The sequence below is a fragment of the Pongo abelii genome, chromosome 13, assembly GCF_028885655.2.
Source record: "Pongo abelii isolate AG06213 chromosome 13, NHGRI_mPonAbe1-v2.0_pri, whole genome shotgun sequence".
Classification (NCBI taxonomy): Eukaryota; Metazoa; Chordata; class Mammalia; order Primates; family Hominidae; genus Pongo; species Pongo abelii.
In genome coordinates, this window is record NC_071998.2 from 22,083,222 (window position 1) to 22,109,368 (window position 26,147).

The 26,147-nt window shown below is 51.1% G+C and overlaps 4 protein-coding genes across 10 annotated transcripts in view; 2 read left to right on the forward strand and 2 right to left on the reverse strand.

Moving 5' to 3' along the window:
- The window catches only part of RGP1 (RGP1 homolog, RAB6A GEF complex partner 1), a 40,778-nt gene extending 38,854 nt beyond the window's left edge, over positions 1-1,924 (reverse strand). For 2 of the 4 annotated variants that reach the window (XM_063713943.1, XM_009244286.3), the window contains exons 1-5: positions 1,672-1,894; positions 1,270-1,404; positions 764-900; positions 402-485; positions 154-303 (exon numbers count right to left, since the gene is read on the reverse strand). In XM_063713943.1, the coding sequence (XP_063570013.1) occupies positions 154-303; positions 402-485; positions 764-900; positions 1,270-1,385 (487 nt within the window). In that variant the 5' untranslated portion in view covers positions 1,386-1,404; positions 1,672-1,894. Of the gene's footprint in view, positions 1-153; positions 304-401; positions 486-763; positions 901-1,269; positions 1,405-1,671 lie in introns of all 4 variants that reach the window. The other 2 variants (XM_063713944.1, XM_009244285.4) reach the window with 1 other exon arrangement.
- A 144-nt stretch (positions 1,925-2,068) lies between these two features.
- Positions 2,069-14,303, forward strand: GBA2 (glucosylceramidase beta 2). 3 transcript variants are annotated; one of them, XM_054520954.2, is made up of 17 exons: positions 2,069-2,802; positions 6,448-6,539; positions 6,742-6,857; positions 9,256-9,474; positions 10,101-10,340; positions 10,537-10,639; positions 10,803-10,956; positions 11,042-11,167; positions 11,365-11,537; positions 11,746-11,850; positions 12,052-12,159; positions 12,258-12,343; positions 12,529-12,635; positions 12,787-12,929; positions 13,009-13,124; positions 13,230-13,421; positions 13,722-14,303. In XM_054520954.2, exons 1-17 carry the CDS (start codon positions 2,444-2,446, stop codon positions 13,998-14,000), a joined length of 2,718 nt encoding a protein of 905 aa, XP_054376929.1. In that variant the 5' UTR covers positions 2,069-2,443; the 3' UTR covers positions 14,001-14,303. The 3 variants fall into 3 exon arrangements, with proteins under 3 accessions (XP_054376929.1, XP_002819683.2, XP_024108281.2); XM_002819637.6 differs by having other exon boundaries at positions 2,149-2,802; positions 12,258-12,409; XM_024252513.3 differs by lacking the exon at positions 13,722-14,303 and adding an exon at positions 13,565-13,715 and having other exon boundaries at positions 2,315-2,802; positions 12,258-12,409.
- A 5-nt stretch (positions 14,304-14,308) lies between these two features.
- Positions 14,309-18,721, reverse strand: CREB3 (cAMP responsive element binding protein 3). The gene is made up of 9 exons (XM_002819639.6): positions 18,264-18,721; positions 18,024-18,171; positions 17,885-17,952; positions 17,681-17,770; positions 15,941-16,047; positions 15,782-15,850; positions 15,038-15,122; positions 14,859-14,943; positions 14,309-14,777 (listed from the first exon to the last, which is right to left on the reverse strand). Exons 1-9 carry the CDS (start codon positions 18,390-18,392, stop codon positions 14,443-14,445), a joined length of 1,116 nt encoding a protein of 371 aa, XP_002819685.2. The 5' UTR covers positions 18,393-18,721; the 3' UTR covers positions 14,309-14,442.
- Positions 18,722-18,956: 235 nt separating this feature from the next.
- Positions 18,957-26,147, forward strand: part of TLN1 (talin 1) — a 34,494-nt gene continuing 27,303 nt past the window's right edge. The window contains exons 1-4 of one of the 2 annotated variants that reach the window (XM_054520941.2): positions 19,002-19,090; positions 24,617-24,775; positions 25,429-25,591; positions 25,835-25,932. In XM_054520941.2, coding sequence (XP_054376916.1) covers positions 25,462-25,591; positions 25,835-25,932 — 228 coding nt within the window. In that variant the 5' untranslated portion in view covers positions 19,002-19,090; positions 24,617-24,775; positions 25,429-25,461. Of the gene's footprint in view, positions 19,091-24,616; positions 24,776-25,428; positions 25,592-25,834; positions 25,933-26,147 lie in introns of both variants that reach the window. The other variant, XM_002819645.6, reaches the window with a different exon arrangement.

Here is a 26,147-nt window from a genome sequence, read left to right on the forward strand (position 1 = left end):
TCTATCTCCAGAACCCTCCCTCCCTTCCCAACTCCCTAGCACTGTCACTGACACCAGAAAGTTTCCCTGCAGCCCCTCTCGAAAGCCCTCTAAGACAATTTCTGCTTTGGCATGGCCCTTCCCCAGCCCTTCCCTCCACGAGCCCTTGCTTACCAGTCAGCACAAGAACCCTCAGAGGGACTCTGAGTAAAGTGATAGGGGAGTTGACACGCTGGCAGCCAATGGTCAGTTTGTAGACGTACTTGACTGACTGACCCCGAAAGGAGGGTGGTCCCTCTATGGGCAGCACTTCACTGTAGGAGTCTGGTTGGGAAGTAGTTGTCAGGGCAGCCAGAGGCACCAGAGGAGTCCTCCCTCCATGAGACTTAGGAGGCAATTCAGGGATGGGGACAATCACTCACATGATTTGGACTCTCCAGGATCTAGCCTCAGGTCACAGAATAGAATTTTTGGTGGAGTAGAAAGGATACACTGGCCCCTCTCACCTGAAAAAGGTAAGAATGACTAATTTAATGACCCATTGTCCAGTACTGAACAAGACTAGCATGGCAAGTGGAGATAGTGAAAGGCTGCCAGGCCCTCTTTCCCTGCTGTGAAATGGGAATAGTCTTTTACCCCCAAAGCAATAGTCATGCTCCCCAACATCCCCAGCATGACAGGAACTGTAAGAACAACAACAATTAACAACTTCACCCATGGGTGACAACGCCTCCACACACACCCTCCGCACCCCCCCCCCCCCAGGCAAATGCCCCTCTCTAACCTCGGTGTGGCAGAAAGACAGTCTGGCTGTCGGGCTGGACATCTGGCTGACTAGAGTCAGGGGGAGGCAATGCTACTCGACTCTCACTGACATGGAACTGGCAGTGGATTTGGGCACTGGCCCAGGCCAGGGCCTCACTGTGGGAAGAGGAAAAGGAGGCATCAGAGGTAGTTCCTGACTTCACAAATGCTTTCCCAAGCTCCCTATCACACTGTCTTAACCAACAAGGTTAGATGGCTGTCCTAGTGATCAGGAAATCCAGAACCCCAAAGAGAAACCATTAAATAAAGAGTAGCAGAACTGTGCGTAAAAAGGGTAATGGGGGAGGGGAAGGAAAGCGTACAGCTATGTCATCCACATCTTTTGTTAAAAAGCCCTCTTCTACAATGACAGCACAGTGAGCAAGAGGAGGTGGTGTCGCTACACAACCTGAGCTCTGCCTCAGACCCACACATAATCTGGCTTCTTCCCAGAAGGGCCACCACCTTCAGTGCCAGCATCCCCACCTGGATGCAGAAGTGGCCGTGGGGGGAAGGGGGTTGGTGACGGTCACTACACACTCCAGCGCCTCCCCAGCCAAAAATACAGGACCCCGGCTCAGCTCTGCTACCACTTCAATCATTGCAGCTCCGGAATCAGACCTAGAAGGAAACAAGGCGGGGCGGAGGTCAGCACCGTGACAGGGAGGGGCGTTGCGGTGAGCACCTAGGGCTGAGGACTGAGGACAGGGGTGGTCAGCACCGTGGTGCCGAGGGAGCGCCTGGATATAGGAGGGGTAGGTGGGTGGGAGGGAGGCGACTGAAGACTCAGTACTGCCCAGGGGGAGGACGTCGCTCTGGGCCCTAGACCCCCGCCCCTGTGCGACGGGTTCTTCTCCCTGGGCACCCCCGCGGAGTTCCCAAACTGGCCTCCTCTCCCCGTTTCCTCAAAGTTCCACGTCCCAGCCCAAGATCACGGCTGCTCGTCACCTCGCATAGTCGACACTAGGGATCGGCACCCCGAGGCCTCACCTGCCCGCCCTTCGGGGACCTAGCTAGGTGCGCGGCGGCGGCGGCGGCGGCGGCGGCGGCGTCCGCTGGGCGGTAGAGGCGGGACTTCCCTTCGGTCCCCCACCCTCCGCGGAGTCCCTTCCGGCCGGAAGCGCCCGGCAGGCCAGACCGGAAAGGGCTCCGGTCGTCCCGGCGCCCGGGGTCACCTTCCCACGGGCTGGCACCTGGGCGCGGGCGCTGCCCCGGAGCCGGCCGGCGGGACCTGGCGCCCAATCCTGGGGGACCCGGTGCCGTGGCCCAGGGGCCGGGCCGAGGTCCCGGGGGCGGTGCCTTGCGGGCCCGTCCCGGGGCGGTGCCTGGTGGGCTGGCCCCGCGGCTCCTCCCCTCTCTGCGGGCCCAGTCGCCCTTTGGCCGGGCGAGCGAATCATCGCGGCTCAATGAGGACGAGGCCCGACCCTTCCCGTCCAGGACCTACAGAGACAACCGAAGGAGAGCCCAAGGCGGCTTCATTGCTGTCGCCGCCCCCACTGAAGCAAGAGCTCCCCGGCTCCACTGAAACACCAGCTCATCTAAGCTTTCCCCAACGCCCGGCCCTCCGGGACGATACCTCACAATCACCGGCGCCCGCATCTGGAATAGGCTGGCGAGATACTTAGTATCCGAGGGCTCGGGACTTGGGGCCATCGAGGTCATGGGGACCCAGGATCCAGGGAACATGGGAACCGGCGTCCCAGCCTCGGAGCAGATAAGCTGTGCCAAAGAGGATCCACAAGTTTATGGCCCTGAAGAGACTGGCGGCACCAAGGATGTGCAGGTTACAGACTGCAAGAGTCCCGAAGACAGCCGACCCCAAAAAGAGACGGGCTGCTGCAATCCAGAGGACTCTGGGCAGCTGATGGCTTCCTATGAGGGTAAAGCTATGGGCTACCAGGTGCCTCCCTTTGGCTGGCGCATCTGTCTGGCTCATGAGTTTACAGAGAAGAGGAAACCCTTTCAAGCTAACAACGTCTCCCTAAGCAACATGATAAAGCATATAGGCATGGGCTTGAGGTGAGTAGACCCCATTGCCTAGAATGCCTTTGGCTTCACTTTGTTCCAGCTCAAAACTTCTAGTAGAGGTGGGAAAGGGCGAGAAAGCATTGGGCTTCTTGTCTGAGTGAAGCGGCCCTTATCCCTGGCATATTTTAGGCCTGTGGTTTTGGACCGTGAGACCAGATCACATCTCTTTGCAACACCCTTCCCTCCCAGTGTTTTGTCTTTTCAGAAGGAAAGGGTAGGAACATTTGGTCATGCAATCAGCCTTTCCCATTCAGGCTCCTTCTCACATACTGGTTTCCAATGATTTCCCTTTGGGATTAGCTATGCTTTGTGGCAAGGTAGGAAAGGATAATCTGGCTGTTGTGATACTAACACACTGTTGTTTTATTTGGGGGTGGGGGGTCTCAACCCCTTATTTCCCACAAGCAGCTGGGGCATTCTCTGTACCTCATTAGACACACTGTTAGAGTCCCAACACTACTGCTTCTTTCCTCAAGCTTTAGCTCCAGGGAGTAGGTAAGAAGAGCCTCCCTGCCCTCACCTCTGAAGTGATGAGAAGGTGCTGTCATTCTGTTCTGGGATAGAGAGCTCTTGATATTAAAAGTCATTTATCAGAGAGGCACTGCCATAGACGTAGAACCCGTCTAGATCCCCCACTGAGTTCAAAGACTAGTGATGAGGAGCCAGACCCATTAACAGGAACAGGTGGATGTGAGGACAGAAAGCATCACCCTGAGGTCATCCTGACTCAGTCTACACAATATACACAGAACTGTGGAGGGAGGCATAAAGCTTGGGAAACCCTGCCCTTACAGCTTCTACAGTAGGAGACCCTTCATTTCCCCAGTCAGTGCTGTGGGGCTGTGATGGGGAGGTCAGTTATCTAACCCTAGCCCTGGGGAGTGGGAAGGGCCTGATGCTGCCTGCACATCTGGCTTTGTTGGTGCCTGTGGGTAGCCTGTAGCAGAGAAGAATCATCCCTCCAGGCTGCTTCTGGAATCAATTCAGTCCAAGTTTGACTCCAAAAGCTTTTGGGTCAAAATAGGATCTAGTGTACATAGAGAAGTACACTGAGTTGCATGTGGTAGGAACAATGAGATCAAGAAAAAATGGGCATCCTAGCCTCTTAGCCCTTAAATATGAACTAAGTCATAGAGGCCTGAAGCTGTGCTCAACCCCCTGGACCCTGGCTCCCCATTCCAGGATAGAGTGGGGGGTAACTGATTCAGGGCTTTTGGAATAGGATGAGTTCCTATGAGGAGAAAACACAGGTGAGACAAGAATTCTAAGTGATAACTCTTGAGCTGAGGTTGAAATGGTGGAGAAGGCCAAATAGGTCAGGAATGGCCAGCTACCATATTAAGGGAGTGAGAGAGCTCCTAAGATGGAGCTGAACTGGGGGCACTCTGACCAGGAGCTCCAGCAAGACAGAATTCTCTGGGCCTTACCTTGGTGAGAACTCAATTTCAATTGTACTCCCTTCCAGCCAGAGTCCACTCATTCAATAAATATTTATTGAGTGCTTGTTCCATGCCACATAGTCCTTTGTTCTGTCTATCTTCATAGATTGCAGTTACTCTCCCTGGTTGCCCTAATCCTGGGCCGCACCCTTCCTCTACCAGTCCTTTCTGGCCTCTAGTTTCAAAGTCCAGTTTTCTCTAAGCTGGCAGAGAGGATTCTCTGCCTTCCTGTCATCCCATCCTTTGTCTTCCCTCTTCTTTCCACCCCTAGAATGTGCTGTCCCTTTTTATTTTATTTATGTATTTTTTTTGAGACAGTCTTGCTCTTGTCACCCAGGCTGGAGTACAACGGCGCGATCTCAGCTCAGTGCAACCTCCGTCTCCTGGGTTCAAGCGATTCTCCTGCCTCAGCCTCCTGAGTAGCTGGGATTACAGGTGCCCACCACCACAGCTGGCTAATGTTTTTGTATTTTTAGTAGAGATGGGGTTTCACCACATTGGCCAGGCTGGTCTTGAACTCCTGACCTCACGTGATCCGCCCACCTCGGCCTCCCAAAGTGCTGGGATTACAGGTGTGAGTCACCACGCCTGGCCGCTGTCCCTATTCTTTAATCGCATTTCTCCTCCTCTCCTCCAGTCTGTCTGTTCTCTCTCTTGTGCCCCATCGTTTGTATGTTCATTCATTTGTAAAACTGGCAAATATGCATTGACTGCAGACCATATGTCCTGCCCTGTGCTTGGACCTGAGGGTAATATTCAGCTAGTCTTTGTCATTGTCCCTTTCCCCAAGGAACTTAAAAATATGTCAGCCTCACATGAGGAACATTGAAATAACAAGGCAATGTCTGATTAGGAATTGAGATAACAGTTTGTATATATGAGTAATAATCATACCTGTACTTTATGGCTTTCTTATCTATTATGTCATTTGATCTTTCAACCATTTCATTAGATAGCTAGAGCAGGTGGTATCCCCATTTTGTAGATGAGGAAACTGGGACTTAGGTGTTACTTACCCAATTATTTGGTTAGAAGTGGTGTGACTGAACAGTAGGCATAATGTGGTTAGGTAGGCAGGAGAGTGGAAATGGGAAAGAGTCTGGCAGGGCAGGGGCTACTTAGTGAGGACCCATGTGGAATGAGAATTTGTAGGAAATAAGATTAGAAGATAGGCTGGGACAGATGTCAGAGCCTTGAAAACAGAATCATTTGCCTATTGAAAATAGCCTCAATCATTTGCCTCTTGGATATAGGGCTGCAGCAAGCCCAGGAAAATGTTGGGATTTTTTCAAGGCTTTACCAAGAGCAAAATCAGAAAGCTTCACAGTTTAAATGCTGAATTAAAAAAAAAAAAAAAAAAAAAAAAGCTTGAGAGGAAATGTCCAGAAATAAATATAAACACTGATTGTCTATGGGTGAGATGATTTTTTCCCCCTTTCATAATTAAAAAGAAAAATGATCATTTTAAAAAGAAGAAAGGCCAGAAGCGGTAGCTCACGCCTCTAATCCCAGCACTTTGGGAGGCCGAGGCAGGCGGATCACCTGAGGTCAGGAGTTCAAGACCAGCCTGGCTAACATGGTGAAACCCCATCTCTACTAAAAATACAAAAAAAAAGTGCCAGGCATGTTGGCGGGCACCTGTAATTCCAGCTACCTGGGAGGCTGAGGCAGAAGAATTTCTTGAACTCGGGAGGCGGAGTTTGCAGTGAGCCAAGACCAAGCCACTGCACTCCAGCCTGGACAACAAAGAACGAAACTCTGTCTCAAAAAAAAATAAATAAATAATAAAAATAAAAATAAGAAAGTTATTCCCAGCAGCCTATGCCTGTTTTGGAGGTAGGGGATTGGGGGTGGAGGCCGTAGGCCAGGAAACCATCAATGGTCCTTTTAGCACCTCAGACAGAAGCTCCTGATGTTGGAAGTAAAGCAGTGGTGGTGGTGCTAGAGAGGTAAGGAGAGATCAGAAAGCCCCTTCTGAGGAGAACAAAGGAGAGAAACAAAGCCACTCCTTCACTTCAGCTGGGATGACTGGGAAGATGAAGGGACCTTGAACTGTATAGAAATCAAGAGGAAGAGAGGTTTGAAAGCAGATGTCCTTGGGACACTTAATGGGAGGTCACAGAGAGAGGCAGGTGACTCAGCCTGTGAACAACTGCCCACCTGCCCCCTTCCACTCACATTGCCTCTTGCTCCTCAGGTACCTGCAGTGGTGGTACCGGAAGACCCAGGTGGAAAAGAAGACACCTTTCATCGACATGATCAATTCTGTACCCCTAAGACAGATTTATGGTGAGCCCCACCCCATCTCTGCTCTGCTCAGAGAAGGCCTAGCCTCCAGGTCTACCACAGTTAGGCAGAGACTTCCAGCTTATGCAAATTGCACTGTTCCATCCCCTAGGTTTTCAGAGGAACCAGGCTTTATAGTCTAGAAAGTTAGAAATGGGCTTATTTTCCTCTCCCAATACCCCACTAACCATCCTGATTTCTCTAGGTTGTCCCTTGGGTGGCATCGGGGGAGGCACTATTACCCGTGGCTGGAGAGGCCAGTTCTGTCGTTGGCAGCTTAACCCTGGAATGTATCAGCACCGGACAGTCATCGCTGACCAAGTAAGAGCCAGGAGGTGGAGAGGCCAGGACAATACCTCCCCAGGCCAAGAAGGAAGGACCTCTTGGCTAATGTAGGAGGTAGCAGTTAGATGTGAATAAGATTCAATCTAATAAGTACTCTCGGGATGCTTCCTGTGTGCCCAGCCCTGAGCCAGGATATACTGTAGGAATAAGACACACACAAGCACACATTGCTTGAAAGAGTAAACAGACCTGGCATTTCTCTAGTAAATGCCTCCTGTCTACCTCACCACCTCAACCCAACTAGCTGAGGCAGCCCCCAACCACAGAGAATGCAGAGAATTCCCAAATCACTTAACCTGGCTGAAAGAACATTTGGTAGGACTGGAAGGGAAAAGAAAACCCAAAGTCTATAAACTCATGGGAAAAAAAGACATGTAGTACAAGGTTCCTCACCCTGATTGAGGAACCTTCACCAAAGTTCAGCTCCTCTGCTGATCGCTCCCCTGGAGGTCTCTCTGGCTTAGGGTCTAAAGCTCCTTCTCTCCCAGGCTTAGATCTCTAGCCTTCTTCCCTCTTCTGAAGCTTCACTTTTTTCCTTTTGCTCCTGCATCACATCTGGGCCTTAAACTGCCAGAAGTATGTGGCCTGCCTTTCATCATCTCTCTCTAGTTGACCGCCCCTTTAGAGTTGTCTAGGAAGTTCCTCTTCCCTGGCTCCAGCATTCAGCGTCATCTTCAAAGGAAAAACGACTAGCAAATCTTTAGTCCAATTAATGACAATGCCCTTCCTGGTTCACGTTTACTAGCCCTGCCCATGTCCCAAGATCCCTCTCTGCCTCATCCCTTAGGTATCCTGAGGGGAATGGCTTCCAGAATTGTGACTTACAATTACAGTCATTATTGCATGCTTAACATGTACTAGACACTGTGCTAGGCTCTTTGCATACTGTTTAATATTAAAAACAATCCTACAAGGGAAGTACCACTATTATGCTCATTTTGCAGATGAGGACACTAAGATCCAGAGAGATTTAGTAACATGCACAAGGTCACAAGGTTGGTAAATGGAAAGGTTGGGATTCAGAACCATTTTTTTCTGTGGTGAAGAGCTTGTGGTCTTAACCATTGTGTACCATTCCAACAAAACGAAAAATTATTTTATACAGTTGTCTCTCAGTATCCATGGGGGGTTGGGCCCAGGACCCGCTATCCGAGGATGCTCAAGTCTTTGATTTGAAATGGCTTATAGTATTTGCAAATAACCATTGCACATCCTCCTATATACTTTAAATCATCTGTAGATTACTTATAATACCTCACACATTGTTACATAAACCCTTGTCGTACTGTACAATAAATAAAGTGTGTACATATTCGGTACAGACGCAACTTTTTTTCCGCATATTTTTAGATTTGGTTGGTTGAATCCACTGATGCGGAACTCACAGATACGGAGAGTCGACTGTATACAATAAAAATATTTGGCATAGTTTGAACCAGGGAAAGGGATATTAATCCCTCATAGCTCCTACCCTCCAAGAGCTAAAACTTTTTTTTGAGAAAATAAGACTTAGGGGAAATGGAGACTGTGAGACCACATCGGTGCTAAAAGGAGAGGGGTGGATAGTATACTGCGGAAAAAGGGACGGCGCTGCAGGTTTCGCTCATTCCCTCCACATACATGCCAACTCTGAAGAAGGGTGCATCAGTGAATTAGAAAATGTCCCTACCCTCAGAAGAATCCACAGACCAGTCAGGGACACAGAATGGTCAGTCAATACATTATAAGATAATACACCAAATGCTAGAATAGAGGGGCAGGGGGGCACACATAATGACTCGCTGCTGGAAGAAGTAGAGGAGGAGAAAGAAATGGCCTTTGACCTAGGCTTTGAAGGATGAGAGGTTTCACCAGATAGCATGAGCACAGGCATGGAGGAGAGAATGTAGTGTGCTGAAGAAACGGAGTGTTTTTACATGAACAGACTATAGGTGCTTGAACAGGTGATGAGTCTGATGGGCAGGGAGAGGCCAGCTCAAGAAGGGCCTTGAAAGCCAGGCAAGAGTTGAGACTTTAGCCTGAGGGCCATAGGGAGTCACTGAAACATCCTAACCAAGACATATCTTGATTTGCCTGTGAGAAAGATCACTCTGCTACCCAGATGAAAAGGGCCACAGAAAAAGCAGGAGATTGTTTGGGCTTAAATGAGGTGCTAACACCACCGTAGTGGAGAAGGGAGAGAAAGCTTGGGACATAGATGGACGGGGAGGTAGCAGGACTTGGTGATTCACTGAGCCTGGGAGATGACTTGAAGCTGTTGGTGCAGTGGTAACATTTGCAGGCTCTGAAAGGGGAGGAGCTGATTTAAGGAGAGGGAAGACTTACTTTGTGGTGCCTGTGGGTTACCCCGTTCCAGCCTGTCTGCCCTCTTAAGTTCACAGTGTGCCTGCGTCGGGAAGGGCAAACTGTGTACCAGCAAGTCCTGTCCCTGGAGCGCCCAACTGTCCTCCGCAGCTGGAACTGGGGCCTGTGTGGGTACTTTGCTTTCTACCATGCCCTCTATCCCCGAGCCTGGACTGTCTATCAGCTTCCTGGCCAGAATGTCACCCTCACCTGCCGTCAGATCACACCCATCTTGCCTCATGACTACCAGGTGAGACCCCCACGTCTGTATCTTCCATTGCCCTCCCTTCCCCAGGACCTGCCTCTGCTAGAAACTGCATGGCCTGCTGGGCGCAGTAGCTCACGCCTGTAATCCCAACACTTTGGGAGGCCGAGGCAGGCGGATCACAAGGTCAGGAGATCAAGACCATCCTGGCTAACACGTGAAACCCCATCTCTACTAAAAATACAAAAAAAAATTAGCTGGGCATTGTGGCAGGTGCCTGTAATCCCAGCTACTCGGGAGGTTGAGGCAGGAGAATGGTGTGAACCCGGGAGGCGGAGCTTGCAGTGAGCCGAGATTGTGCCACTGCACTCCAGCCTGGGCGACAGAGCGAGACTCTGTCTCAAAAAAAAGAAACTGCATGGCCTGTGAAAGGGAGGTTGGAGCCATGAACATCACACGGGCTTCCCAGAACCACCACCCAACTGGTTCTGGTCTTCTGTGTTCCCTGGTAGGCAGCTTGCCTGGGAATACGGGGAGATGCAAGTGGACAAAAGAAGAGTACACTGGGGAGTATTTGAGTCAGGTCCTCTGTGTGCCCAGGACTGATCCTAGGAGAGTGTGGTCAGGAGGGGCTCTACTGGGACCGTCTAAGTCTAATCTTCTGCCCCCAGGACAGCAGCCTGCCTGTAGGAGTCTTTGTGTGGGATGTGGAAAATGAAGGGGACGAAGCTCTAGATGTGTCCATCATGTTCTCCATGCGGAATGGACTGGGGGGTGGAGACGATGCCCCAGGGGGTTTGTGGAATGAGCCCTTCTGTCTGGAGCGTGGCAGGGAAACTGTCCAGGGGCTGCTGCTGCATCATCCAACCCTTCCAAACCCCTACACGATGGCTGTAGCTGCACGAGTCACGGTAAGGAAAGAGCCTGCCCTATACCTTAGCCCCTCAACCCCACCTCCACCCGAGCATGGTCTCTTCATCCACCCTCATCATACTCCTGTAAGCCCCTGGGCCTGGGAGGTTAAGAGTAAGTAAGAGGAGCTGGGGAGCTAGCCGGGACCCAGTGTACTCGTGGAGCCTGCCCTCACAGTCCCTGGCCCCTTCACAGGCAGATACCACGGTAACCCACATCACAGCCTTTGACCCTGACAGCACGGGGCAGCAGGTGTGGCAGGATCTACTTCAGGATGGACAGCTGGACTCTCCCACTGGTGATGGGGGGTCTGACTGGGAGATGGTGGGAAGAGAGGTTGTCCCTGTCCTGGGACGAGGGGTGGGAGGCCTGGTAATAAGTAGGCCTTGTTTCCATGTTAGGGATCCCTATCCCTGGGGCTGAAGGGGCTCCTGTCCTGAATTCTCTTGTGCTTCTTTCAGGCCAAAGCACCCCTACGCAGAAAGGAGTAGGCATTGCTGGAGCTGTGTGTATTTCCAGCAAGTTGCGACCTCGAGGCCAGTGCCGCCTGGAGTTTTCACTGGCTTGGGACATGCCCAGGATCATGTTTGGAGCTAAAGGCCAAGTCCACTACAGGTGAGGGGACGAAGGAAGTGTAAGGATCCAAAGCGCTGGGGCTCTGACCTGGGGCTTGTGTTCATCCTTCCCCTTCCCACCCCAGGCGGTATACAAGGTTCTTTGGCCAGGATGGAGATGCAGCACCTGCCCTCAGCCACTATGCACTGTGCCGATACGCAGAGTGGGAAGAGAGGATCTCAGCTTGGCAGAGCCCAGTATTGGATGACAGGTGCCAGTGGGGCCCATCTCTTGCCTTTCTCCTGGGCACTCACTCTGAATGGGACTCCTCGATTTACTCTCCACCCACCGAAGTCAGTAGACTTGCACTGTGATTCATTTGATGATCCCACTCTGCTGAACCCCCAAATCCTTTCCATCTTGGGAGGTACATTTTCCTTAAACCATTTCCTCCTCCTCGCTTCCCAGATCACTGCCTGCCTGGTACAAATCTGCACTGTTCAATGAACTATACTTCCTGGCTGATGGAGGCACAGTATGGTTGGAAGTTCTTGAGGACTCCCTACCGGAGGAGCTGGGCAGAAACATGTGTCACCTCCGCCCCACCCTACGGGACTACGGTCGATTTGGCTACCTTGAGGGTACGGGATGCTGGTGGGCTGGGATATGGCAGGCCATCCCCAAGTCAGGATGATGGATTTGCCTACCCCAGGGTATTGGTTAGGGTGAGGGGGTGATGGGTGTGGACTAGTGACAGTGCCCCACCTCTAAATCTAGCGGACAAGCTACAGAGGGGTTTGAAGGGGAAGCAGGAATTCTGGCAACAGTGTGTCTCATTCATTCCTCCAGGCCAAGAGTACCGCATGTACAACACATATGATGTCCACTTTTATGCATCCTTTGCCCTCATCATGCTCTGGCCCAAACTTGAGCTCAGCCTACAGTATGACATGGGTGAGGATCCCTTTTGTGCCGCTTCTGCCCTCTTGGCTCCCCATTCCCCCGAACTTCTGTGGTCCCTCAGATTGTCTCTTCTTTCCCTTCCCTTCATATATATCTGCATGCTGCTTACTGGTTCCCCACTGCGGTCACACACATAGCTGTGTGCCCCTCCTCAGGCATGCCCATTCCCTGCCTCCCTGTCTGCTCCCCCAGCTCTGGCCACTCTCAGGGAGGACCTGACACGGCGACGGTACCTGATGAGTGGGGTGATGGCACCTGTGAAAAGGAGGAACGTCATCCCCCATGATATTGGGGACCCAGGTAAAAGTCCACCCCAAGGTCAGCTTCCCTCCCTCAACTTTTGCACCCTCTACCCTATCCACCAATGCAAGTGGCCCAAGTCCCCTCCTCTCCCACAGATGATGAACCATGGCTCCGCGTCAATGCATATTTAATCCACGATACTGCTGATTGGAAGGACCTGAACCTGAAGTTTGTGCTGCAGGTTTATCGGGACTATTACCTGACGGGTGATCAAAACTTCCTGAAGGACATGTGGCCTGTGTGTCTAGTAAGGGATGCACATGCAGTGGCCAGTGTGCCAGGGGTATAGTTGGTGTCTGGGAAGAGCCTAGCTGGTTGTTGCCTTTCCTCAGTACCTAGGTCTTCAACATCTTGGTCCCTCTCTAGGCTGTGATGGAGTCTGAAATGAAGTTTGACAAGGACCATGATGGACTCATTGAAAATGGAGGCTACGCAGACCAGACCTATGATGGATGGGTGACCACAGGCCCCAGGTTAGCGGGTAGGGGTTTCCAGGAGGCCTGAGGTGGGAAACTGGGCACCGAGGGATTGTAGGGTTCAAGAAAGAATGACTCATTGTCTATTACACTCCATGGGAGCAGCTGGAGCTGCCAGTCTGACCCCCAAACCCATGTCCCTGATCAGTGCTTACTGTGGAGGGCTGTGGCTGGCAGCTGTGGCTGTGATGGTCCAGATGGCTGCTCTGTGTGGGGCACAGGACATCCAGGATAAGTTTTCTTCCATCCTCAGCCGGGGCCAAGAAGCCTATGAGAGACTGCTGTGGAATGGTGAGTTCGGGGAGCCTAAGTAGTCTTAAGGCAGCTGAGAGGACACCAGGAGCCTTATTTTTCTCTTCCTTGACTCCAGGCCGCTATTACAACTATGACAGCAGCTCTCGGCCTCAGTCTCGTAGTGTTATGTCTGACCAGTGTGCTGGACAGTGGTTCCTGAAGGCCTGTGGCCTAGGAGAAGGAGACACTGAGGTGAGAGAGAGGAGGAGGAGGAGGAGGAGCCAGAGAGAAAACTAGGTTTTCCCTGGAGGTGGGAAGCAAGCATATGAGACCATGTTCCTGCCCTTGCCCCTCCAGGTGTTTCCTACCCCACATGTGGTCCGTGCTCTCCAAACTATCTTTGAGCTGAACGTCCAGGCCTTTGCAGGAGGGGCCATGGGGGCTGTGAATGGGATGCAGCCCCATGGTGTTCCTGATAAATCCAGTGTGCAGTCTGATGAAGTCTGGGTGGGTGTGGTCTACGGGCTGGCAGCTACCATGATCCAAGAGGTAATGCACTCCCTTTCCCATCTCTCCACTATCTGTATGCTGGTCCAGAAAACTTCTTCAACCACCAGATTTCTTCAGGGCATAACCCAATGCCATCTTATCCGTCTATAAAGCCTCCCGTTTTTCCCTGGTATGCATTCCAGCTCCTGCCTTCAGGCTTCTGTCTGTGGGTCATAGTTATCTCCTCCACTTGCTGGGAGCTCCTTGAAGGCAAAGACTCTGCTGCCTCCATCTATCCAGTGGAAATGGCTATTCAGAGGGTGCCAAGTTAGTATGTATGACTGTCATCTCTCCCAACAGGGCCTGACTTGGGAAGGCTTCCAGACAGCTGAAGGCTGCTACCGTACCGTGTGGGAGCGCCTGGGTCTGGCCTTCCAGACCCCAGAGGCATACTGCCAGCAGCGAGTGTTCCGCTCACTGGCCTACATGCGGCCACTGAGCATCTGGGCCATGCAGCTAGCCCTGCAACAGCAGCAGCACAACAAGGCCTCCTGGCCAAAAATCAAACGGGGCACAGGACTAAGGACAGGGCCTATGTTTGGCCCAAAGGAAGCCATGGCAAACCTGAGCCCAGAGTGAGCCATCTGAACTGTGGGAGGGAAGTGCTAACAGCCCAGCCTCCAGCCTGGCCTTTCCTCCTTCCCCTCTGAACCTCCTGCAACCCTGAGCCATCAGGACAATCATACCCCTTCCCTTCTCTCCACCCAATTGTGCCAGTAAATGGGGGTTGAGGGTGACCTAGGCAGCATTAGAATCACTTATTTATTTCTTTCCTCACCTGTTCCCTGACTGCGTGAAATGTTCAGGGAGGTCAGTTGATTTCCCCAGGTACATTCATGGCGTGACAGACATATGGGTACAAATAAAAGACTCAGAAAGCCAGTAAGTGTGGTATGTTTGAGCCCTCAGTCCTCCTGACAGGGCATAGGAGCTGCGGCCAGCCCTTGCCCACCGCTTTTTATTTGGACACAGATGGGGAGCCCCCCAAGCTCTTGGTGACACCCCCCACATATCCTCATATCTAGCCTGAGTATCTGTCCTGCAAAATGACAGAGGGGCTACCAGTAGGAAGCCATCCCCCCTTCCTTGTGAGATTTGCCTGCAGGGGGAAGATGGGATCTCGGCAGAGAGGCTCTGAGAAGAGGTCAGGGAATGGCCACTCCAGGGGAGGCTCTGCACTGGGAGCCTGAGGCATGTAGTGCAGCAGGCAGGAAGAGTTGCCAGGGGCCTGGAGTACACAGTCTGAGCCGTCCAACCACTGGTGTGTGCTGTCTTTTGGCACCTCTGACTGCAGGGCAGGCAGCTCCAGCTGGTAAGGGTCCTCACTGGGGAGGGCACGAAGCTGGCGGGACAACACTGAGGAGACAGACAATCTTCAGAGGCCAACCCAGGCCTCTCCCCTTGCCCGTGTCTGAGAGATATCCTTAAGCCTCTTACCTCCATACTCAGCTGGCAGGCTCCCCCTTGTGTCAGAGGAGTACATAGCAGGTATAAGGAGGAGGCAGAAGGAGACTAGTAGGACCTAGAGCACAGGAAAAAGGAAAGGAAGAACGGCTCTGGATTGCCCTGTCCCGACCAACTGAGAAAAGGATTTCTCCCCTCATCACCATCCTCACCAAGATGCAGGTGCTGCTGCTGCTGGTTTTGTTTGATATCTCAATCACCATGGCCTGGAGTTTCCTCAGTTGATCTAGAAGGGACCTAGAGGAAGAGAGGGGCCAATAGTGAGCATCCCCTGGCCTAGCACCCTGAGACACAGTGAAACTCCTGTTCAGGCCACCCCCTCCATCTCTGCACTGGATCCTCTCTCTTACTTTTCATTCTATTTTTGCAAACGACTTCTTCCTCTCTGGACAAAATGCCTGAAGTTCCTCATTAAAACAACAACAACAAAAAAAGCAAAAACGAAACAATAAAAACTCTGCGAGGACTTAACCTCCTTTGCAGATATCATCAGTAGTTCCCCATTGTCTGATCAGCTATGCACATAATCCTTACCAGGCATTCTCTATGTTCTCTACCTTCTGTCCCAGCTCACGTGTCCCAGCCCAAGAGGACTACGCTGGGCTAGTCCTCTTGCCGAGGATGCTTTCTCTCTGCCTAGAATGCTTTCCCAACCCAACCCCAGAATCCTAACTACTATGAAAGCCCATGAAGTCTTTCTTACCCCCTTTCTTTTTCTTGGTACTTAACTTATTCTTAGTTACTTGTAAATGTATTCCCCACTACTGGGAGCTTCTTGGAATCAGAGACCTGGTGAAGGCAACTGCCCAGTTAGAAATCAAGTGTAGGGCAGGGGAAAGAGTGAGAAAGCATTAAATGAGGGGCAAAGGAAGGGAATGGTTTGGAGGGATACTTACAAATTCTGTTCCTCCAGAAGCTGTACTTTGTTCTGAAGCTCCATATTCTGGGCTGTGTATTTCAAGACCCTGGGGGAAATAACAAAGATACAGGGATATGGCCTGTATCCTCCCTTCAAAAACCTAATACTTACAACAGAGTCCCTCTCCCTTTCATACCTGCTCTCTAAACCCCCAACATACACCTTCTTTTTCCTGCGGCTCTCTTGAGCAGATCTTTTATTTCGAATCTTCCTCCGCACACGTTTCAGAATTTGTTCCTCTGTCTGAAAGGAAACAGGGAAAGGGATATCATTAGAGGAACTCTAGAAAAAGGAGTTGAAAAGTAACTGAGATCAATCTCTTTCCAATACAAAAATCCCTTCTACAGCTTCCCTGACCAACAGGCATTCAGATTCTTTCTGAATGCCTCCACGGACCAGGTGTTAACCCTAACAAGCCAGACCATTTTAAACTATTAAAAAAAAAACAACTGGTCAGGCAGTATTCATGCGACGTGGCTCACGCCTGTAGTCCCAACACTTTGGGGAGCTAAGACAGGAGGACCGCTTGAGCCCAGGAGTTTGAGACCAGCCTGAGCAACATAGTGAGACTTTGTCTCTACTAAAAATAAAAAATTAGCCGGTGTGGTGGCACATGCCTGTGGTCCCTGCTACTCAGGAGACTGAGGAAGGAGGATCACTTGAGCCTGAGAGGTCGAAGCTGTAGTGAGCCATGATCTCGCCACTATTCTCCAACCTGGGCAATAAAGCAAGAACCTGTCTTGAAACAAACAAAAACTTCCTTATCCTGAACCAACAGCTGCCTCCTTATAATTTCTATCCGTTGGACTTACCTAGCATCTCTGGGGCCAAATAGAATAAACCCTGTTTAGCTATTTTAAGGCACTTAACATTTCCTCAGAGCTTAAAGAAAAAAAAAAAAAAAAAGACAAAATTTTTAACTCATCTTCTCAGGATAGACTGCATCCTCTTAATATCTGTCAAAGATGTGCTCTAGCCAGTATCAAGGAAAGCAAGATAGTTCGTGACTTGTAGAGACAATAACTCTATCGCTACAGTTTCCAAATCCCATTAACTTTCCTAGTAGCCTCATCACACTGCTGACTCATCTTGTACTTTGAAGAAATTAAAATTCTTCACTTTGGGAGGCCAAGGTGGGTAGATCACTTGAGCCCAGGAGTTCGAGACCAGCCTGGCAACAAGGCAAAACCCCATCTCTACTAAAAATACCAAAAAAAAAAAAATTGCCGGGCAGGGTAGTGTGCACCTGTAGTCTCAGCTACTCAGGAGGCTGAGGTGGGAGAATCACCTAAGCCCAGGAAGTCAAGGCTGCAGTGAGCCATGATCACATCAGTGCACTCCAGCCTGGGCAACAGAGCAAGACCTTGTCAAAAAAAAAAAAATTCCTGTAACCTTTCTATTAATGAGCACTGATTTCATCATAGTATCCCAGTACTCTGCTTGTGAAGTTGCCACTCATTGCTTAAAACTGAAAACTAAGGATTTTACATTTATTCATGTACTGCTTAGTCCAACCCTGTTGAACTCTTTAAACAGTTCTACCATTCAGCAAGAGGTGGATTACCATGAAGCCAGTGAAGTGTCACGGCCCTTCACTTACACAGTCCTTTCCAAGGCCCAATACTAATGTTGCACTGATAATTTTGAGTTTTTTTTTTTTAACAGAACACCAAAATTTGTATAAGCCCAACAAAAACGAGAATCTGCCCTTGCATCTAGTATATTGGGTACCTGCCTCAACTTCCCATTAGCAATAAATCTACTAAGTTTCTCACCTCAATCCTTTTTTAAAGTTATTGATATAAAGTTAACAGAATTTGCCTACTTGGGACTTTTAATCCCTTTTCAGCCTTTGCTCAACCAATGAGTGTCTTACCTTAGTGAGAGGAAGTGTCTCAGGCAGAATAAGCCCCTCCTTCTCCAATAGACTCTTCTCCTCATCTGTCAGTACCAGCCTAGCAATCTCCTAGGGTAACAAGAAAGTGGGCGGCAGTTGCATGGGGATGTCAGAGAGGAATGGGGAATCCTGCCCCCACCTGGGGAATATGAGAGCAATCTTCCTGAAAATCAAGTCAAGTACCTGCTCTGCCAGCTCCTCCATATGCTGTGGAGTCATCTGGGTCCCCTCTTTTCTACAGCTCTCATTCTCTGCAAAAGGGAAAGTATGAATAGCCAGTCCCATGAACCCTGTCCTCCCCGCAAACTTATTTCAGACTCACCTAGATCCATAGAGGCAGGTTCCCGTGGGAGGGAGTAGGTGTGGTCATGGTGGACAAGGCAGGGGTTGGAGGAGCTGAGAATGTTCAACGACGCTGGGGGACTCAGTAGGGAGCACAGCAAATCATCTACTTCCCAGTCGCTCGGTACCTGCGCAGGGTTCCAATGAACAGGCCTTGACCTATCACCATCCCCGACCTCATGGACGTCCCACGCTTTCCTCAGTCAGAACCCCAACCCACCTCAGAAAGCGGCAGCTCCCAGTCCAGTGGGGCCCTCACGGCCTCATCAGGTGCCGTCCCTAAATCTCCACTTTCCTCTAGCAGGAAGCCCAGCAGGTCTTGGTCACCAGCATCCAATTCCAGCTCCATTTGGGACAACTACGGAAAGGCTGGGCCACCGGGCCCCAACGTCCGAAGCCCAGACACGAGCCCCAGGCCAGCTGTAGGCCTCGGGCACCTATCCACTGTCCCTCTACGGCCGGGCTTCCCCGCCGAGGGCTTTCCATAGCCCTCTCCGGACCCGCCTCCCAGGCTCCATTCTCCTCAGCCTCCAACGCAGCGAAAGTGACGCACCCCACCCCGTGGCACTGTGGGACTTGGAGTTCCCTCCAACTAAGAAGAGGTTTGGGTGCAGCGCCACGTCCCAGGGGTTATGCAAATATAGGGGACGGCCCTGCTGCCGCCTCGCACCCTGAGGGCGGGGGTTCCGGGGCTCCGGCTCCGCCTTCTCCCCCAAGCTAGAAAAAGGAAGAGTTCTGGCCTGAAAGGGAACTCGGGCGTTGTCCTGGCGTCCTCTCCGGATTGCGCCGCACCCTCGCTTCCTGCCAGGGAGGGGCTGCCGGGCTTTGGCGGCTCCCGAGCATCGAGAACGGGGCCAGAGCAGCTTCCTGCCTGCCCCCCGCGACCATAGAGCGCGGGCCCAGGGCGCCGCCCGCGGGTGGGGGACGTTCCCAGGACGGAAGTGGCCGAGAGAGTGTCGAAGGGAGGGCGAGGCCGGAGCCCGAGGGCGACCCGAGAAGCGGCGGGGCGGCGGGCCGGCGGGCGGGGCGCAGAGCCAGGCAGCGCAGGTAGGCCAGACCGGGCCGGGCGGGGGCCTTAGGGTGGGGCCGCGGGGCCTGGACCCGGAGGCGGGCGGGCCCTGTCTCTCCTGCGTGTCCGGTTCGGGTCCTATTAGTTGGAGAGGTCAGCGTCTAGCGCATCTCGGCTTGAGCTCGGCGTGAAGTAGGCCGTCTTGGGGGAGACAGGCCTTTCCTGGGAGCAGTCCTATGTCTGGGATAGGCTTTGGGGAGCGTGAGGAGTCGGGTGGCAGCGGGGCGCAGGGCGGGGACGGGCTTTGGTGTTAGATGATAGCGGGCATGTGGGTGAGATGGGGATTAGGTGGGGTCCGTTTAGGAATCAAGGGTCGCTATAGGAGTTAAAAGCTGGGGTTAAAACTTAAGAGTTAGTGTGAGTCAGGTCCGTTTTAGATAGGTAAGGTTTAGATTACGGTCATTATCTTGTTTGCTGGGATGGCCATCATACGTCATAATTTGAGTTCAGGGTCGGGTTAAGGGTCAACAACAGGAATCAGGTTAGAGCTTGTTTGAGGGATCAAAGAATGTTGGCATGGTCGGTATTAAGGATAAACAGTGAAAGCGTGAGTTAGGAATCAAGTTACAAATGAACTTTAGGCTTAGAGGTCAACATTTAGGGTTAACATCAGGGGATTTGGTGCTAAAGGCAAAACTCAGATCAGTTTCAGGGATCAGGGATTGGATATGAGTCTGCTAGGAAAGGGATGAATGTCCAAGCCGGTACTGGGAATCAGGAAACAAATTAGAGGTGGGGTTAATGTTAGGAATTTGGGGCAGCTTTAGGGGTTGTGGTTTGAGGCTAGCATAGTTGACCTCGAGCAGATAAAATTTAAGAGGTTGGCAGTAGGTAAATGCTCTTCTTTTGTAGGGAAGTTCTTTATTCCTATGTAGTTACAGGGGCTTCTTTTTACCCAGAGAGATAAACTAATTTCAGGCTAGCGTTCTGGCTTTAGCTAGAATTGCAGGCATCTGGGATTCCAGCTTCTTTATTCCATTCTCTAAGCCCAAGGCCCTTGTTGTGGCCACCACAGTTAGGGGACAGAGATTCTGGACTGTGCTGTTTACAGACAACATAGGTGGGAAATAGGGACCCAGGATGTACAAGGCTTAGTCACAAGTTGGGGACTGCCTAGGGAAGAAGGAGCTGATGACTATGGGGGAAGCTAACCAAGGAATCACTGTTGCCATGGAAGAAGGGCATAACTGAATCCCCTGAAAGTTCAGCCCTGCTGTCTCCTACTTCACTTGTTCTCTTGGTATTAAGCCCTCCTCTCCAACTCTCATCCCTGACTCTGCATTTCACACCCATCCTGCCTATCCCCTTACAAAATACTTCCCTTGCCTTTAACTCTCCCATGCTCATCTTATCATCCGTTCCCATCCTCAGTTCTACCTCCCTCACCAACCCTTAATCCGCACATCCTACCTGAATTTACCCTCATCATAACCTGAGCTTTCCCATCATTTTAAATTACTCTGCTACCATTTTCACCCAGTCATGTACCTACATTCCACCTGGTCATCTGCTGAATACCCTACTCCCAGGCCGTGCTGTGTGCCACCCCCTGGATCTAAGCCTCTTTTACTTTCTTGGACCATTTGTAGATCCCCTTCCCCCACTCCCCAACAGAAAAGAGGAAATGAGACCCAAAGAGGAAACCGGGTCTTGCTGATCCCACGCCCAGCCAGGCCACTGACCACACCCCCACTTCACTCCCAGCCTGACCCTGCCACTGACCACAGCACTATCCTCTACTCAGCCTGACCCAGCCGCTGGCTATACCCCATCCCCCATCCCAGCTCCAGCTTTACTTAGACATTGCCAATGTCCCTTCACTTTCCCACCCCCACCCTAGTCTGAATTACCCACTGACCACAGGCCCATCTCTTCTCAACCTCCTATGGCCTGACCTGGCCTCTGACCTCACCCCATCATTCCCTGACTTAGCCACCATCCGTGTAATCATTCCCCTTCCCCCAGCCTGATGCAATGACTGGTCATATATGTATCTTACGTATATGTATTTTTCCAAACACCATCATCACCAGCATTCTTTTTCTATACCCTGTCTTCCCATCCCTTTTCTGCACCCTGTCTTCCCCATTCCCAGCCTGATGCAGTCACTAACCCAACCACATCTGCCCCTAGTGGCCACTAATCATATACTCATCCCCTTTTTCCCCACAGCCTAACCACATCCCCTAACCACAGCCTCATCCTCACATTCTCTGCCCAACCTGATCCTTTCCCCTCTTCCCAATTCCTCGCCTAAACTCAAGCTGCCCCAGCCACTAAAGTGGCTGCTGATGATAAGAAGCTATGGGACCCTAACCTGTCTACCTTAGTAGTTATCAGGTCCTGTCAATTCTACCTCCCCAAACTTCTTCTGAGTGACATCTTCCTCAATGCCATGCTAACTCCGGCTTCATTACCTTTAATTTGTACTAATACAGTGTCCTTCTAACTAATCTCCAAGGTAACTGCCAGAGTTATTTTTCTAAAATCCAGTTCCGGTTATGTCTCTTCTCTGCTCAAAGACTCCCTTGACCTCCTTTTGTCCTCCAATAAGTAAAATTCCTCATACCCCTCTCTAGTCTTCCTCTGCCTTTCCATCCTAACCCTGACTTCCCCACCACTGCTCCCTTGCAGGTACCCTGTGCTTCAACCAGCCTGCCTGCTCACTTCCCTGAATGCTCCTCCACGATTTACTGCTTCTCCATCTTTGCTTATGCTATTTCTCTGCCTGGAGTGAAAACTACCCCTGACACATCTCCAGCTGGCTGGCGTAGTGGAGAGAGCTTGGGCTTTGCAGTCAGAAACCTGGGTTCGGATCCTGGCTTCACAACTTATTATTTGGAGAAGTATTTGAACAAGTATTTAACATCTTTGAGTCTGTTTTCTGATCTGTAAAAATGGAAATAATGATACCTACTGTAAGGATTAAATGAAATTATGTATACAATGCAAGTGACATAGAGTCAATAAATGGCAGATCACTATTATTTTTTATTATCTCTATTTTTTAAAATTCTAACTTCAAATGATACCTATCATGGAGACTTTTTGGTTCCGCTTCCCTAACCTAAAGGGATCTCTCTGAGCACACACCTTTTGGCTCTTACCACATCCTGCCCTCTGTTGTGATTCTGTACTTGGCTTATTCACTCATCTCATGGACTGGGAGCCCTTTGAACTCAAAGGCTAGGTCTTACTGATCTTGGTCCCCAGCCACTGAAAGTTTGGCCCAGGGTCTTCCCCACAGCTGGCCCTCAAGGAATGCTTGCTGGGTGAATGGAGAATATCTACATAATGGGAGGAGAGACACTGGGTGCCGGGTGTGCTTGTTATGGAGGTTATCTGTGCAAAAGCTGTGTGCATAGGATGGGCTCCCTAGGAGAAGATAACGCAGTCGTGATGGGATCTGTGTGGGGGCTGTATGATTGAGATAATGTCTGTGTAGAGAGAGTAAGGTAGCTTTGTGGGAAAGAGCTCTGCCTAGGCTGGGGTGCATTTGGGGAGAATGAGTGTGCATGTGAGTATGGAGGGGCTGTACTGGGGGAAGTTCTGTGCAGCCCTTCAGCTAGCTGCCCAGTCCAGCTCTAAATGAGCCTCCAGCAGCCTGAGGCCGGATATGTCAGTCTCACCCACAGCCCTCCCCCACTGCCAGCGGTTGCGGACTCAGAGGCCAAATTTGGTAACAGACTGAGTGTTACTCCCCCATCCCTCTTATATTCTGACTGTCTTAAGCTCTTTCCTTTTGTTCCTCTCTGTAACTCCCTATCTTTCTGCAATTCCCCTTGTAGGTATCTGCTCTGACTATATTCTCCAAGTACCCCAACTTTCTTAGCTCCAATACTCTTACATTCCATTCCTTGCTGGGATTTGACCTCCTGTCCTCCATTCCCCCCCTCCAATTGCCCAACTCCTTTGGAATGCATCTCAGGAATGTATTGAGGGAGGAGGAGTTCCCTGGGAGGGGGACACGGCATTGGGGAGTTGCTGTTCCATAAAACACGATGGAAAGGGGAGCAAAGTTCTCAGGCCAAAGGAGGAATGAGCTAGCTTCTACTCATACGTGTAGCAGCCTTGTTCTTTGCCACCACCACCCCCAATTCACTGATCAGTTCTTCGCGTCCACTCACCCTGTTGTAGCTATGTGAATATCCACTCTGGACCAGCTGGGGAGTAAGGGTAGGCATGACTCAGCTCCCTTATCGGGGTCTCACCAGAGGCTTCCGTGCTTGAGGAGGAAGGGGGCGTCTAAGTGTCCGGAGGAAATGGGGGGAGACATGCAGTTTCAGCTTAGTGTGAAGGGTCCTTTCAGTCCTGCTTCTCGGCTCCACAGACTCCTCCAGCTTCTCGGATCCTCCAGCCCAGCCCGCATTCTTTCATGGTCAGCAACCCCATAGCCAGGTCTGTCCAGCTGGGACACAAAAGCGGATAGTAATAAGGTTGGGCAAAGTGCCCCAGGAGTGGGGAGGGGGCAGAGAGCTGGAACTGGGGAGACTGGGAGGGTCCTCTCTTATTTGGGAATAAAGACAGAGAGCTGTGGTTCTTCTCTTTTGAGACTCTGGACTGCTTGTAAGGTCAGAAATGGTCTATGTGCCACTCGGTACCAGACCCCTGATCTAGACCTTTTTCATACCTGCCTCCTGTCTCTTGTTTCTACTTAGATTTTCAATTCTCCTCATCCCATCTCTCCTAACTTCTTTACCCTCTACCCCTTCTTAACTTCCCTGGCTTTCAAATGCCTTCTGTATCCTAACACCCCCATCTCTGCTTTCCAGCCTTCCCCTCTCACCCTGCTTTTCCCCACTTGAGGCTTGTAGTTTGCCAGGAGGGGAATGGGCAGCTTGTATCTGCCCATTCTCTTAGTTAAGAGGCACCCAATCCCTGTACCAAGCTGGGGCACATCATCAGCAGCCAGGCAGACTTGTCCTCTTGCAGCCTGTGCGCCACCTGCTGTCTCCAGTGGCTCCTCTAGCCTGCTGAGAGGGGGTGCCAGGAGGGTGGAAGAAGGTGGGGTAGGACTAGTATTCTGAGCTGCACTGAAAATACTGTCAGGGGAAGTGGGTGAGACAGAGCAGAATTCGAGACAGACTTGCTGAAGAGGAGAAAGCATAGGAGGAGTTGCAGGACTGAGTATTAACTTGGTGACTTGGAACAAGCAAGGACTGAGTTACAGGGACTGGGTCCTTTCTCTGGCCTGTCTTGAAAATGTTTCCTGGCCTCCCAGAGTCTATTTCCCCTTCTCCAAAACACAAGAGTTGACCAGATAACTTCTGAGATAGATCCCTTTGAGTTAGAGAATCACATTTCTAGCTTGACTGCCTGGGAAGCCCAGCACAGGGCTAGGCTCCTTGAGAAGGCCCCCCGCATCTCAGGTTAGAGAAAAGCTGGGGCAAGAGCGGACCCCTGGATGGCTTGAGCAACCGGTATTTGGTCTCCCTGCCAGGCTAGCTAGAGTTTGTTTGCGGGCTTCAAGAGCCTTAGGGAATTATAACATCTTCATTTTGCAGAGAAGGCAGCTAAAGCCATGAGAAGGAAGGTCACGTGGTGAGAAGACAGCTCTGAAAATCCCAGACAGGGAAGAGCCAGCAGGACACAGCAGGAGACAAAGAGAGAAAAATACTGAACCAGGCAAAAATGAAAACAAGGCAGGAGTAGGGCTGAGAAAGGTGATCAGGGACAAGGGGCAAGAGAGATACTTGGATGAAAGTAGGGAGGTACAAATTCCAGTGGTGGGGCAGGGCAGTGTCCTCAGGTAGCACTGCATTTCAGACCTGCTGTTGTACCTTGCAGACCAGCTTCTCCTTTCCCTCAGATGTCTTAAATTGTCAGGACTCGGCTGGGCACGGTGGCTCACGCCTGTAATCCCAGCACTTTGGGAGGCCGAGGCGGGTGGATCACGAGGTCAGGAGATCGAGACCATCCTGGCTAACACGGTGAAACCCCATCTCTACTAAAAATACAAAAAATTAGCCAGGCATGGCAGCGGGCGCCTGTAATCCCAGCTACTCGGGAGGCTGAGACAGGAGAATGGCGTGAAACCGGGAGGCGGAGCTTGCAGTGAGCCGAGATCGCACCACTGTACTCTAGCCTGGGCAACAGAGCGAAACTGTCTCAAAAAAAAAAAAATTGTCAGGACTCATTCTTTTGATGTAAATAATTTTTCACTCTTTAAAATTATTAAATACAATGAAAACAACCTTATTACTGTCTACTTTGGTGAGTCCCTTTCAAAAACACTCCTCCCTTGGACTCCACCATCTGGGGGGGCCTTTTCTCCCACCAGAAGAGTGTATTCTAATGCCCTGATGCCATGGGCCAGGTATAGCCAGGCTGGAGAAAAGAAGCTGCCACCATGGTTGCACTTTCACTGAAGATCAGCATTGGGAATGTGGTGAAGACGATGCAGTTTGAGCCGTCTACCATGGTGTACGACGCCTGCCGCATCATTCGTGAGCGGATCCCAGAGGCCCCGGCTGGTCCTCGTGAGTCTGACTCCCCAGGTGGCTGGAGTGGGAGTCTTCAGTCCCTTCTTGTTCCCAGGCTCTCGGCCTTGAGAGTTGACCCCTTTGTCCCCTAAGACTACTCACCCCTCAGGTCTGTGTTCCATGGTTCCCTTGTTCTTTAGGCCCAAGGTCATGGGAGAAATAGTCAAGGGCAACATGGTATAAGCTGTTGAGCCACATTGGGGTCTTCATAAGCCTAAAGTGATCCATCCTGTCTTTTAGCCAGCGACTTTGGGCTCTTTCTGTCAGATGATGACCCCAAAAAAGGTATATGGCTGGAGGCTGGGAAAGCTTTGGACTACTACATGCTCCGAAATGGGGTAAGTATCCCTTCAGCAAGGACCACCACATCCCCTTCCATCAGCTTCTCCCTGTTCCACCTCCTGTTTTCAGCACCCACATCTGTTGTCTCTTAGCCCTCCGCATGCTTTCTTCCTATTAACAGACAGTCATGATTCCCTGCTTTTGAATGAACCACCATAGTCTTCCTTTCAGTGCTCCACTCTCTCCCCTCGGGCTGTGTAAAGAGGAAATA

Bases quoted from the DNA above. Each gene is read 5' to 3' on its own strand.
- GBA2 (XM_002819637.6), top strand. From the start codon at position 2,444: ATGGGGACCCAGGATCCAGGGAACATGGGAACCGGCGTCCCAGCCTCG. The intron at 12,410-12,528 runs GTAAGGGATGCA...GTCCCTCTCTAG, and splicing joins ACATGTGGCCTGTGTGTCTA to GCTGTGATGGAGTCTGAAAT. The intron at 13,125-13,229 runs GTGAGAGAGAGG...TTGCCCCTCCAG, and splicing joins TAGGAGAAGGAGACACTGAG to GTGTTTCCTACCCCACATGT.
- CREB3 (XM_002819639.6), bottom strand. From the start codon at position 18,392: ATGGAGCTGGAATTGGATGCTGGTGACCAAGACCTGCTGGGCTTCCTG. The intron at 15,851-15,940 runs GTATGAAAGGGA...TATTTCCCCCAG, and splicing joins GTTGGGGGTTTAGAGAGCAG to GGTCTTGAAATACACAGCCC. The intron at 15,123-15,781 runs GTAAGTATCCCT...CTCTTCCTCTAG, and splicing joins CTTCTGGAGGAACAGAATTT to GTCCCTTCTAGATCAACTGA.